The sequence below is a fragment of the Oncorhynchus nerka genome, linkage group LG4 (genome assembly GCF_034236695.1).
Source record: "Oncorhynchus nerka isolate Pitt River linkage group LG4, Oner_Uvic_2.0, whole genome shotgun sequence".
Lineage (NCBI taxonomy): Eukaryota > Metazoa > Chordata > Actinopteri > Salmoniformes > Salmonidae > Oncorhynchus > Oncorhynchus nerka.
The window spans coordinates 21,501,262-21,514,883 of record NC_088399.1 but is presented as its reverse complement, the minus strand read 5'-3'; the positions used below and the strand labels follow the sequence as shown (position 1 = coordinate 21,514,883).

Genomic DNA, 13,622 nt, shown 5'->3' with positions numbered 1-13,622 from the left:
CAACTGTGAGTCTTTCTGGGTAAGTCTCTAAGAGCTTTGCACAATATTTGTCCATTATTATTTTCAAAATTCTTCAAGCTCTGTCAAATTGGTTGTTGATCATTGCTAGACAACCCTTTTTAAATCTTGCCATATATTTTAACTGAGTCAGTCTTCTCGGTAAGCAACTCCAGTGTAGATTCGGCCTTGTGTTTTAGGTTATTGTCCTGCTGAAAGGTGAATTCATCTCCCAGTGTCTGGTGGAAAGCAGACTGAACCAGGTTATTGTCCTGCTGAAAGGTGAATTCATCTCCCAGTGTCTGGTGGAAAGCAGACTGAACCAGGTTATTGTCCTGCTGAAAGGTGAATTCATCTCCCAGTGTCTGGTGGAAAGCAGACAACCAGCTTTTCCTCTAAGATTCTGCCTGTGTTTAGCCCCATTCCATTTCTTCTTCTTTTATCCAGAAACACTCCTATGATAGAGAAATATGTGATTCTAATGACATCATCAACCAATTAGTAGACAATTAGTTGGCAATACCTACTCAAAATTGATCAAAATCACGATGCACACCTATGATGTCATTGGAAACGCTTATCTTCCTCTATGTTTTAGTAGAAAACGTAGAAATGCACCAATTTCACATGTTGATGTTGGGATGGTGCTGGAGATGATGACTATGAAGTTGGAGAATGGTGACGTTTCCCATTAAGGAAGTTGACTTCATGGAAATCAAATGTAGCCTAATATAAATCATATTGTGTGCATTTTATCATCCAGTAGGCCTCGTATGGTGTGCAAACAAATCTGAACTCACGTCTACATTACAGAGTGGAGGTAGGCAGGCTATGGGCTATTTAGTCCTTCTGACGGATCAGGATACAATTTGTCTGTTGAGCGTCTGTTTGTAATAAAGGGCACAGTTCTGCAGGTGAGTAAATTGTACTACTCTTAGATTTGAGACGCCAGACTCTTTCTCACTGACTATTTTACTGTTTTATTACTTCTCCCTTCCGTTGTCATCCTACCGCTGCTGCTGCTCCGTTCCCATCACACTAGACTACTTTGCATAGCTTTACCTCTCCCACTCCGCTTCCTCGACACGAGGACGTTCCTCCCCCTTTCTCACTATAAACACACCCATTGATTTTACGGAGGGAAGACCCGACTCAACCGAGCGCACGGTATGCACTATCGACATAGAACTCCTATAGGATCAGAAGCAAGTCTGGAGTCAGTCCGTGAGCGCAACCCTTTATCTTTATTCCTTCAAACTGGACGGAACGACGAATGTTGAACTGGAGATCTCATCATTGAACGACACATTTGGATGAGTCGAGTCCATTGACATCTATATAGGGATAGAAATATTGTCCAGATCCTTTCCAAATAAGGCTATTCCTTTTTTGAGGAACCCAAGACGCGCATTCTCCCAAGCACCAAGTGGCTTGCTTGAACCAGCATCGTGGCTACTCTTCCAGCAGTGGCATGTTCGAGGGATAAAGCAGACACAATTGAACTCCTACTTTCACCCAAAGAGGTAGGAATGGCACATAGCCTATTTGTATTTTTCACATTTGAGAATTGTTATTGCCATTATTGTTGATGTTGTGATATAGGCTCCATGCACGGAGGAGCTTTGATGGAGCATTTAAGAGGATCACATCTACCATTATTGTGTCTTTCTGTGGAAACGCCTAATTTAAGAACATAGCCTAGACACCATCCTGTAATGGATTTTGCAGCATGACACTTATTAAAGGAATTCCTCAAATGTCTGTCTTGGAGATGTCATATTAGAATAATTTAGAGGACATTTGCATAATCATGTTAATTGGCTGCATATATTCTAGCATACTTTAACGAGAGAAGCAAGACAAAGCAAAGATTGAGATCATATAGCCTGACATGTGTTATTTTTAGGGCACGAAGAGGACGTTTAGCATGTGTACGTCTTTTATAAATATATTCAAGCCAATCCCATCTAGAAACACTGAGGCGATGTTTATAAAATTTTTTTTTTTTTAAATCAACCCTTGCAATTGTAACCCTTATATTGTGTTGTCTTCTCATTGATTAAACCCGGTCTATTCTGAATGGTCTCCCTGGGTGCCCTTCACAGCTGCTCCCGGTGTAACGAGATTAACGGAGGGCATCAGGTGTGATATAGTGCCATCATAGCTGCTGATGTGTCATTAATGTTCCTTATTCGGTTAAATTCGACAAGGAACACAATTTTAGTCCCGTGGAGCGTTGGGTTTAACAACACAATTAACCTCTCGCACAGAGACGATGACAGCCAGTCGGGGACCGCCGGCATTGTATTGGTTACATGACAATTAGGACTGATTGGATTTGAATATACACTCGTAGATGACGGCTGTTTACACTGAGGGGTTAAATTGGCATTTTGCCCAGTGATAGGGTTTATTTTTCCTGCATGGATCGGACAGTTATAGGATACACATGCCTTGCTGTTTACTTTTGCAAGTTTTCTCCCTGCCTAGCCCCCCCACCTCTTCTCTCTATATCCCTGGTCCACTTTGAACACCTGGCAATGATCTGACAGATTCCAGCCAGCCCCAGACATCAGATCAGACAGTGTGTGTGTGTGTGTGTGTGTGTGTGTGTGTGTGTGTGTGTGTCATGACATCATCCAGCACAGCAGCTATCTGTCTGCCTGACCCAGTCATATCAACGTCTCTGGCAGACAGACATTGCTTTCTTGATCTCAGCCCAGGGAGCGAGCGACCCTGCTGATATTGATCATATCACACACCCTGCCTGAAATCAAAATGAGACTGAGAGGTTGCATTCCAAATGGCACCGTATTCTCTATGTAGTGCACTACTTTGACCAGGCCGCATTCCAAATGGCACCATATTCTCTATGTAGTGCACTACTTTGACCAGGCCGCATTCCAAATGGCACCATATTCTCTATGTAGTGCACTACTTTGACCAGGGCCCATAGGGCTCTATAGGAAATGGGGGGCCAATTGGGATGCATCCTGAGAATGTGATGGAGACTCACTACCCTTCCTTAGGACTGTGTAGAGATGAGTAATACACTCTTACAGGGTTTGGCTTGGCTTGGACTAGCTTCCATTTATATTCAGGGATTCTGGTTAGAAAAAGGACTTTGAACTGTAGGCTACATCCCAATGCTTTAAATATATTATCATGGATTTTTCTATGATGTGTTTGTATGGGTTTCCATATGTTTGTATGGGTTTTCTTTTTAGAATCACTCATGCCACTGGCTATGTCTATTACTTGATTATTATACAGTATAATAATGCAAATACAATTCATAATTTTGTTCTCTTTCTCCAGGATTCAATGAAAATGTCTGTGTGCGTCCATGAGAACCGCAAGTCGCGTGCCAGCACCGGCTCCATGAACATCTACCTGTTCCACAAGTCGTCGTACGCCGACAGCGTCCTGATGCACCTGAACACACTGAGGCAGCAACGTCTCTTCACCGACGTCCTCCTCCACGCCGGGAGCCGCTCTTTCCCCTGCCACCGTGCCGTGCTGGCCGCCTGCAGCCGCTACTTCCAGGTAAAGACACTGTTACCCAAGGCAGGATACTGTTAGTGTTTGCCATTGGAAAACAAGTCACGTTTAACTGCCATGCTAACACTAGCTGGACCAAATGCTAATCCGCTAAGTCTTTGTTTCCCACCCCCTTGTTTGTCTGTCAGGCTATGTTCTCTGGAGGTCTCCGGGAGAGCCAGGCCAGTGAGGTTGACTTCAGGGACTCCATCCACCCTGAGGTCCTGGAGCTGTTATTAGACTACGTTTACTCCTCTCGCGTGGTCATCAACGAGGAGAATGCAGAGTCTCTGCTGGAGGCCGGGGACATGCTGGAGTTCCAGGACATCCGGGACGCCTGCGCCGAGTTCCTGGAGAGGAACCTGCACCCGTCCAACTGCCTGGGCATGCTGCTGCTGTCCGACGCCCACCAGTGCACCAAGCTGTCTGAGCTGTCCTGGGCCATGTGCCTCAGCAACTTCCCCGCCATCTGCAAGACAGAGGACTTCCTGCAGCTCCCCAAAGACATGGTGGTGCAGCTCCTGTCCCACGAGGAGCTGGAGACAGAGGACGAGAGGCTGGTCTATGAGGCCACCCTCAACTGGGTCAACTACGACCTGGAGAGGAGGCACTGTCACCTGCCAGAGCTGCTGCAGACCGTCCGCCTGGCACTGCTCCCCGCCATCTTCCTCATGGAGAACGTGTCCACAGAGGAGCTGATCAACGCCCAGTTAAAGAGCAAGGAGCTGGTGGACGAGGCCATCCACTGCAAACTGAAGATCCTCCAGAACGACGGGGTGGTGAACAGCCCCTGCGCCCGGCCCAGGAAGACCAGCCACGCCCTGTTCCTCCTGGGAGGACAGACCTTCATGTGTGACAAGCTGTACCTGGTGGACCAGAAGGCCAAGGAGATCATCCCCAAGGCGGACATCCCCAGCCCCAGGAAGGAGTTCAGCGCCTGCGCCATCGGCTGTAATGTCTACGTGACCGGCGGGAGGGGCTCAGAGAACGGTGTGTCCAAAGACGTGTGGGTCTATGATACTGTGCATGAGGAGTGGTCCAAGGCAGCGCCCATGCTCATTGCCCGCTTCGGCCACGGGTCAGCCGAGCTGAAACACTGCTTGTACGTGGTTGGAGGACACACGGCCGGCACCGGCTGCCTCCCCGCCTCACCCTCGGTGTCCCTGAAACAGGTGGAGCAGTTCGACCCGGCGGCCAATAAGTGGACCATGGTGGCGCCGCTGAGGGAAGGCGTGAGCAACGCGGCGGTGGTCAGCGTCAAGCTGAAACTCTTCGCCTTCGGCGGAACCAGCGTCACCCATGACAAACTTCCCAAGGTGCAGTGCTACGACCCGCAGGAGAATTGCTGGATGGTTCCCGCCTCCTGCCCGCAGCCCTGGCGCTACACTGCCGCCGCCGTCCTCGGCAATCAGATCTTTGTGATGGGCGGGGACACAGAGTTCTCGGCGTGCTCGGCCTATAAGTTCAGCAGCGATACCTACCAGTGGACTAAAGTGGGAGACGTGACGGCTAAGAGGATGAGCTGCCAGGCCGTAGCGTCAGGTAACAAACTGTATGTGGTGGGGGGCTACTTTGGCACACAGCGGTGTAAGACTCTGGACTGTTATGACCCGACACTGGATGCTTGGAACAGCATCACTACCGTACCCTACTCCCTCATCCCCACTGCCTTCGTCAGCACCTGGAAACATCTCCCAGCCTGACCTGCATGGCATTCTGGGATAACCCCACATCTCCATCCCAACCCCCCTCTCATGAGGTATGGATCTCTCTCTCTCTCTCTCTCTCTCTCTCTCTCTCTCTCTCTCTCTCTCTCTCTCTCTCTCTCTCTGTGTGTGTGTAGTTTGTTTGTTTGTTACTATCTGTCAGTAGAGGAATGAGATGGAATGCAGAATGTATTAGTGATACTCTAGGCAGTCCAGACTGGAGAGTCCAAGCGATTTCAAATATTCTCAGCTGAGCTGAGTGCATAAGGCAGTTTCTTGTTGTCAGTTTTTATAATGAACACTCTTCGTCACATATCTATTGGGCTGTGTTTTGTACTCTCATTGTCAAATATCTATTGGGCTGTGTTTTGAGCTCTCATTGTCACATACTGGGATGATATAAGTCAAATTCCCAGCTCATAGGTTCAAGACAGCTGTTTTCATTCAGTAGCCAGTAGATAAAAATCCCGTTCTTCCTCCATCACCCTACAAAGATCCTGATTGAATCAAGCACAAATGGACTATTGATAGAGTGATTAGATTGCCATGCGATTTTGGCCAGGGCTGAACTGCATGCTTTGAATACTAACCAAGCAGCCGCCGCTATTTGATTTGTGTCTGTTGATACCAGTGAAAACCACAGATACAGGGAGAAACAAAATACACCAGACCACTGTGTGGAGAGAGGGGAGTGAGTGGGAGGATGGGGGATTGTATGTGTAGGTCATGAGAGTTATGAGACCGCAGGGTTAGGGCGAGACAATTTTGACTTTGCGGCTGGCCTAAGGGGAAATCACTCCGTTCTGCCTACAGGACAAGACTCATGACAATAAACTTCATCCTGCATGAGGCAGTGAAGGAGGAGGCACACAGGGGGTAATTGAAACAGAATAGAATACTTTTATTGTCCCTGTGGGGGAAATTTGTCTGAGGGGGTTGAGAGCGGGGAGGCCAATTAGACAAGTTACATGCCGGCAAGCTACAACATCCTGGTGAGGCTAATCCACTCTCAATTGCCTCTTTTTGATGGGTTTATGGTGCTCTGGGTGGGAGGTGAGAGAGAGAGAGAGAGGCAGTCTGGAGTTACTGAGATGAGGAGAAGGCAGAGGGTGGTAACAGGGAGTAAAGCTTCGGTGCCTGTCGTTCAGAGAGAACGCGGCTGCACAGCCATGCAGACAAGCAAAGCACAGCCAGTACACACACTCCGGCCCTGACAAATAACAGTGCCTGGACAGGAAGTGAGTGTTTACTGTTTCTCTGAGCAGCCCCAGTCTCCCCAACTCTCCCCTGGGTCTGTGTGTCTGTCTGTGTGTATCTGCAAAGCCTTATAGTAACCACTCTCTGTCTCCTTGACGATAAGCAGGCCAGACGGATGTAGAGCACAGACCATTGGCAACCCTGCTCATTCTGAACACTGGAGACCCTGGTGTCATAATCCGACTCTCGCTTTCACACTCACACACGATCGTATAAAGGCAGACATACATGCACACACACACACACGCATGCAGACACAATTGGCAGACCTTCTCATTTCGCAGACCTTGGTGTAATGGCTGTGTGCCCTCAGCTCATGAGCCAAAGAGAGGGGAGAGACAGAGAGGGAAAGATAGATAAATAGATTGATCGGCCTGGGATACTGATGCGCCTCTCCGCTCCACTATTCTTTGCTCTCCTTTGATGAAATGCTCCCTGACTTAAGTGCACATTTTTCTTCAGTGACTCATCTCTGAAACAGAGACTGCAGTGAAAGCTTTAACCCTCTAGACTAGACCAATGCAACATACTGCTTTTGGGTGTACAATTATTTCAGATTTCAGTCACTGTTTTATTGTAAGGCCTGCTCCTCTCTTTTGTGTAGGTGCCCATTTTTCTGTAAACAGTCATAGTGTGGAGTGGTGACTCCACACAGAGACACAGTGACACTGACATATTAAATAGTGGGAGGAGAGGAGGGTGAAAAACAGATCTCTTCAGTTAGTCTGTTTTCACACTTTTTTGGTTGCTCAACACTTCCCAGGGGGACTCCCCTCTACACTTCCCTCTCCTCTCTCTTCATCCCTCCCTTTTCCCTTCCTCTCTCTCCCTCTATTAGGTCTAGTCCGTCCTGCTGGCTTGTACTGGTTACAGCCCCACTAGGTATCTGGTGTCAAGCCAATTCATGCTTTTGTTCAGAGATCTGCTTTCGTCTCGCAAGGGTGCCAATACTGATAAAATCCCATTTGTTATCATTCCATTTTGTAACGTCCAAGGTTGGTAAGGACTGGGGAATTCCAGGGTATAGAATCTGAAATGAGGATTTCATTATCAGTCAGCTAGCTCATTCCACTCATGCATTGGAGAGGATAGAGATGCTTGCTTATTGTTATTCATCCTTCGCTATGCGATGACCTCCAGGCAGATATCCCCATCACTAGACCTGGATCTTTTCTGGAAGCCTAATTGAGAAAGGCCTCTTCTGGGAGGCAGAGTTGGCGGAGCGACCGTTATGCACTCGTGTGTGTGTGTGTGTGTGCGTTTCCTCTAGCTACCACTGCCAGTTGTAAGATTGGGCTTCCCCCTCAAGATAGGGCCACATGGGAAGAAGGCGAGAGAGATGGGGGAGGAGGATATGTATTTAAAATGGATATTAGACTCTCGTTACACATGGGGCCTTCCCAAGGCTATAAACCATCTGTGGTGTAATGCTGAAAAAAATAAAGCTTTTAAAACCGAAAAGTCAGAATAAGATGCAGAGCAGAAGTCAAAGGCCGTCAGATTTGAAATATCTATCTGGATTTAGATTTGGGGGAGCGATAAAAAGAACCCTGACTGTGTCGGGGGAATGGCAGTAAAGTGGATGAATTTCACAAAGGAGTCCATTAGCCTTCTAGCCTAATGCATGATATCTCTGACAAGTCTCTAGAGGAACAGGTGCAAATGCCACGGCAGGCAAGGCAGTGTCTGTTTAGTTTAGTTTTTTTACTGAGGGGAGAAAGAGAATGAGTTAGGGGAGACAGTAAAGGAGTGAAGATAGGGTCTGGAGTCTATCTGAGGGATTTGTCTGTCCCTGAACTTTTGAATCTTAGCAAATATGTTAAATAGTCTACTTTTGAGCCTTTTTTCGAGGAGCAAAAGCAGAGATATTTTCCATGACCTCTTAAACACTTTGTCTAATGTTTTTTTTTTCTCTCTCTCTCCTTTTTCCTCAGATTTCTCTGTTTTGCATCATCCACTGGATTCCAGCTGTGAAGATAGAATCACACTCTTTAACTTCCTGTCTGTGCAATAAAAAAATAAGACTTTCTAATTTTCTTCATGACAAAAACTGAACCATTGTATAAGTGTGAAAACACACGATCCGCCCTAATGCTACTGTGAGTTTACAGACGTTTAAAGAACCATCAATGCTCCTGAGAGGACCTTGTACACAGAATGATGTCAATGATGTCATATCGTTTCTGAGAGAGAGGTTTGGACGTTATTCATGCAAACAAACCCAACAACCTGCTGCTTGTACTGTAAGATCCAACAACCCCCTAATCCCAGTGTACTATCGGCATACCGCGCCTGTGCGTCTCAGCCTTCCATGAAAGACCCATCAACATATCAGTCAGTCACACACTCACACAGCCTGGATTTCTTTCCGTTCAATCATGAAATACTTGTACTACGGACTATGTCTTTGCTCTTCTCACTCTGATAATTCTGTGATATGAAATTTGAAAAATGAAGAAGAAACATTCTCTGCACAGGGCCTTTAATGTAATAGCATGAAGGAGCACCTGTTTGGACAAAGGATACATATGAGGGGAGAGAGGAGAGTGACCAGAGACTCCTCTTCAGCTTGATTATGAGCAGCTGATCCATAAACACTTCTCTCCCTAGTGTATCTGAGACTTTAGAGTCTTCTTGTTCCAGTCGTTCTGCCCTCGCCAAGGAAGAGGAGAGAGAAAGACAGAGATTGACAACCTCCTCCCCTCCTCTTCCTGTCCCCATCACCTAGTAGGCGTTTGGGGTTTAAAACGTTGTAATGGGTGTTGGAAGTTCCTCTTTGGCAGTTTGCTGTGAGACCTGGCTCTAGCTGTCACTACGTGTTGTGAGGACTTGAAGTGCCAGCACCAGCTGAGTCTGAGAGGGGAGTTGGGGAGAGGGTGAAGGAGGGTCATGTCCTGACATGTCTACCGATGTAAAGTTACCACCCCCTTTCGCCCTGCCTCCCCCAACGCCATTCTTGCTGTAGGTCACTACACTCTCCTGACCCAAAATAACAATAATCAAAGAAGAGAAGTGGACAATGGAGCATAGAACTGAAGAAAATGCTAATTCAAGCTCAGTTGGACACTAAGGGCTCGATTCCATCTGTAGTGCTGAATATAAGGATTACAGCGTGATTGAAATTGAAAGGCAATGTTTCCATGTTCGCGGAGACTGAATTCACGGTAATAGCTGCATATGTCGGCTCAATCGGAAATGACCTTTAAAATGTTAAGCTTCCTTTACGGATTGCATCCAGCCCTGAAGGGTTTGCTCTTGCACACTATTTACTGTTTGTTCCGAAGTCATTCCAATGAGCAGTATTGTTTTGTTGGATCACTGATGGATACATTTTCTACTTTGCCTAGAAGATTATTCTGAAGTCTTCAGAGCATGTACCATGGATATGGGGACTCAAGTATGATTGGCATGATGAACTTCTCTGGCCAAGAGCATCTTGTTAACTCCCGAACCAAAACTGAAACGTAATACATTCGTGTCTTATCTTGCTCCAGTGTATCATGTTTCATAAGTCTTAATTTATACAAAAATGACTTCACTTTATTTATTGTTTCTCTGCCTGCATTCATTTCCAGGTAAATGAATGTAGATCTTTTTAAGGGTAAATCATGCATGACCCTTGTTATAGATGCTCTATTTTATTGTTTATCCTTTGTTCTGCTTTTTTTGCACAGTTCAGTTTCTCCCAAAGTGCAACCTGTTCCAACCATATGGTCAGTGAGGTGAACAGGTCAGAGGCCTGGGGTTAGGAGTCAGTATACGGATGGACACTTAGATTACCTAGAGTGTAAGTGGCCAGTGGGTGGGAATGTGTTTGTTTTAGAGGTGGACTCTGGGTAGAGTAACATCTCACATTTAAATGTCGACTCTGCTATGAGGCATATCTGCTTTATTCTAAGTCCCACACTCAAATATTCAATATTCTGACTTGAGACGAGCGTCTGTAGCTCAGACTTCTGTGTACATCATTTATCAATGTCAACGGGAGACTTGCATGAAAAATACAAGCTAAGCATGTAGATATCAAGTCAGAATACTGACATTTTAGTGTAGTGTGAGTGTGAAGATGAGGAGGAGGATGTGTAGTTAACTGAATCCTGTAAATGTAAAGGGCAGGCAGACACCGCAGTGCTCTTCACCATATGGGCACTGATGTATGGGAGGGAATATGACAGGGGAGAGTTCCAAAGACCAACAAATGTCTTAAATACTTGCATCCACAGTTCTGTACCAGTAGTTGATTTCTGGATGTTTTTGTCTGTTTGTCTGTCTGGGTGGCCAAAATATTGACATGTACAGTTTAGCATGATGAAATCATTGTCAAGGTCAACATAAAAGCTAACAGTTGTATAGATTTTCCCAGGCAGGATGTGTTCTGGGTGGATTCAGTGAATGGCCTCAATCCCTTGTATTCCACATTCCTGTTTGATTATTTGAGCCACCCAAACCTCCCAGCCCTCCTCACAGCCCAACTTCCACCTCCCAGCCCTCTTCACAGCCCAACTTCTACCTCCCAGCCCATCTACCAGCCCACCTCCCAGCTCCCAGCCTACCTCCCAGCCCTCCTCCCAGCCCAACTCCCACCTCCCAGCCCAACTCCCACCTCCCAGCCCACGTCCCAGCTCCCCGCCTACCTCCCAGCCCACCTCCCAGCCCAGCTACCAGCCTACCTCCCAGCCCAACTCCCACCTCCCAGCCCACCTCCCACCTCCCACCTCCCAGCCCACCTCCCAGCCCAACTCCCACCTCCCAGCCCACCTCCCACCTCCCACCTCCCAGCCCACCTCCCAGCTCCCAGCCTACCTCCCAGCCCAACTCCCACCTCCCAGCCCACCTCCCAGCTACCAGTCCACGTCCCAGCTCCCAGCCCTCCTCCCAGCCCAACTCCCAGCTCCCAGCCCAACTCCCAGCTCCCAGCCCACCTCCCACCTCCTAGGGCTACAAAAGCACAAACTGAGCTCCCAGCCCAACTCCCAGCTCTCAACAGTGAGTGCCCCTCCAATTTACAAGTGATTGTTCAGTGTCATATTTTCCCTCTCTCATTTCTCTTTTTGCCCCCTCTCTCTTCCCGCCTTATTGGGATTCAGCTCGCTTACGTGTAGTGTGTTCTCCCTGACTGGCTTGCTGTAGGCATTCACCAAAATGATGGAAACTTCTTTATAAACACTTTCAATATGCATTTGCTTTCATTTTTTCTGTCATGTTTCAATTTTTTATAACATTGTACATGTGACAGATTTTTTTTCACAGTGTGAAATTCATGGCAAAATAAATGAGTTTTTCCTCTCTACTGTAATTACTTGCCTTACCTGTCTTTATTTGCAATTGAGCTTTGATATAGTGCAACTATTTGTGTAACTATTTGGTGTGCACACACAATGACCTCTAAAGAAATGTATTCTAACACTGCTTAAACCAACATCCAATGTCTTTCCCAGGCTGAACTCATGAAGGCACGTGACGGTTTTGCATACAGGCTATCTATCATTCCTAAGACAAACTTCCCCTATAAACCTCCTGCAAATATTTTGACATAGCTCTTGAGTAGTAGGAATGAGGAAAAATGCAACCCACTCATTCCAGCAGTAGCACCATAGCCTTGGGTTCCGAAGGCCTAGCTAGCTCATTATTGCATGTTTCACATATTTAGGCAGCTTTAGAGGGAATGTAGTTCACTTTAATTGTCCCACAGTATTAAAGCCTACTGTATTATCCCTCCACACAGCCTTTTGTTCTGTTAGAGGAGAGACTAAAATAATCCTATCTACTGTATGCCTGTGGCTTTCCATCTCCGCTCTGTTCTGCTCTCACTCTGTTCTCTCACTCTGTTCTCTATGTTCTCTCTATTCTCTCACTCTGTTCTCTCTGTCTGTTCTCTGTCTGTTTTCTCTGTTCACTCACTCTCTCTCACTCTGTTCTCTCTTCTCTGTCTGTTCTCTCACTCTGTTCTCTCTGTCTGTTTTGTATCTTCTCTGTCTGTTCTCTCTGTTCTCCCACTATGTTCTCTGTCTGTTCTCTCTGTTCTTTCACTCTGTTCTCTCTATCTGTTCTCTCTGCTCTCTCTGCTCTCTTTCTGTACTCTCTCACTTTGTTCTCTCTCTGCTCTCGATCTGCTCTCTCTCTGCTCTCTCTGCTCTGCTCTCTCTCGGCTCTCTCTGTTCTCTCTCTCTCTGCTCTCTCTCTGCTCTGTTCTCTCGGCTCTCTCTCTGTGCTCTCTCTCTTTTCTCTCAGTCTGTTCTCTGTTCTCTCACTCTGTTTTCTCTGTCTGTTCTCTGTTCTCTCTCTGTTTCTCTCTGTCTGTTCTTTGTTTTCTCTCTGTCTCTCTGCTCTCTCTCTCCTCTCTCTCTGCTCTCTGTTCTCTCTGCTCTCTCTGCTCTCTCTCTCCTCTCTCTCTGCTCTCTCTCTCCTCTCTCTCCTCTCTCTGCTCTGCTCTCTCTCTGCTCTCTCTCGACTCTCTCTGTTCTCTCTCGCTCTGCTCTCTTTCTGTTCTCTCTCTCTCTGCTCTGCTCTCTCTCTCTGTTCTCTCTCTCTCTGCTCTTTCTCTGCTATGCTCTCTCGGATCTCTCTGTTCTCTCTCTCTCTGCTCTCTCTCTGTTCTCTCTCTGCTCTGCTCTCTCTCTGTTCTCTCTCTCTCTGCTCTTTCTCTGCTATGCTCTCCCAGATCTTTCTGTTCTCTCTCTCTCTCTGCTCTGCTCTCTCTCTGTTCTTTCTCTCTCTGCTCTTTCTCTGCTATGCTCTCCCAGATCTCTCTGTTCTCTCTCTCTGCTCTTTCTCTGCTATGCTCTCTCAGATCTCTCTGTTCTCTCTCTCTCTGCTCTGCTCTCTCTCTGTTCTCTCTCTCTCTGCTCTGCTCTCTCTTTCTCTATCTGCAGCTTAGGAAGGAATAAGGCAAAAACGACTGCCCAGATACTTTCCCTTTTTCTGCCATGTCACCTAGGCAACGGTGACCTTTATCTGCTGAAAACTGTGGGGGCTGAGGAAGGAAAAAGGAGAACTCTCTCCCTCCCTTCCCTCATCTCTCACTTCCTACACCCTCCACTCGCTCTTTCCACATGAGACAGTGCAGAGAATACGGTACATATCTGCTTGCCAACTGTGGACTCACTGTGTTTCCTTGTCTCT

At 46.9% G+C, this 13,622-nt stretch overlaps 1 protein-coding gene across 1 annotated transcript; it reads left to right on the top strand.

The window, feature by feature from the left end:
- The first annotated feature begins 248 nt into the window (after positions 1–248).
- LOC115120415 (ectoderm-neural cortex protein 1-like) lies at positions 249–11,796 on the top strand. The gene is made up of 4 exons (XM_029649357.2): positions 249–1,520; positions 3,316–3,543; positions 3,687–5,296; positions 8,435–11,796. The coding sequence occupies exons 2-3, from the start codon at positions 3,322–3,324 to the stop codon at positions 5,238–5,240; spliced, it is 1,776 nt and encodes a 591-aa protein (XP_029505217.1). The 5' UTR covers positions 249–1,520; positions 3,316–3,321; the 3' UTR covers positions 5,241–5,296; positions 8,435–11,796.
- Positions 11,797–13,622: the final 1,826 nt, after the last annotated feature.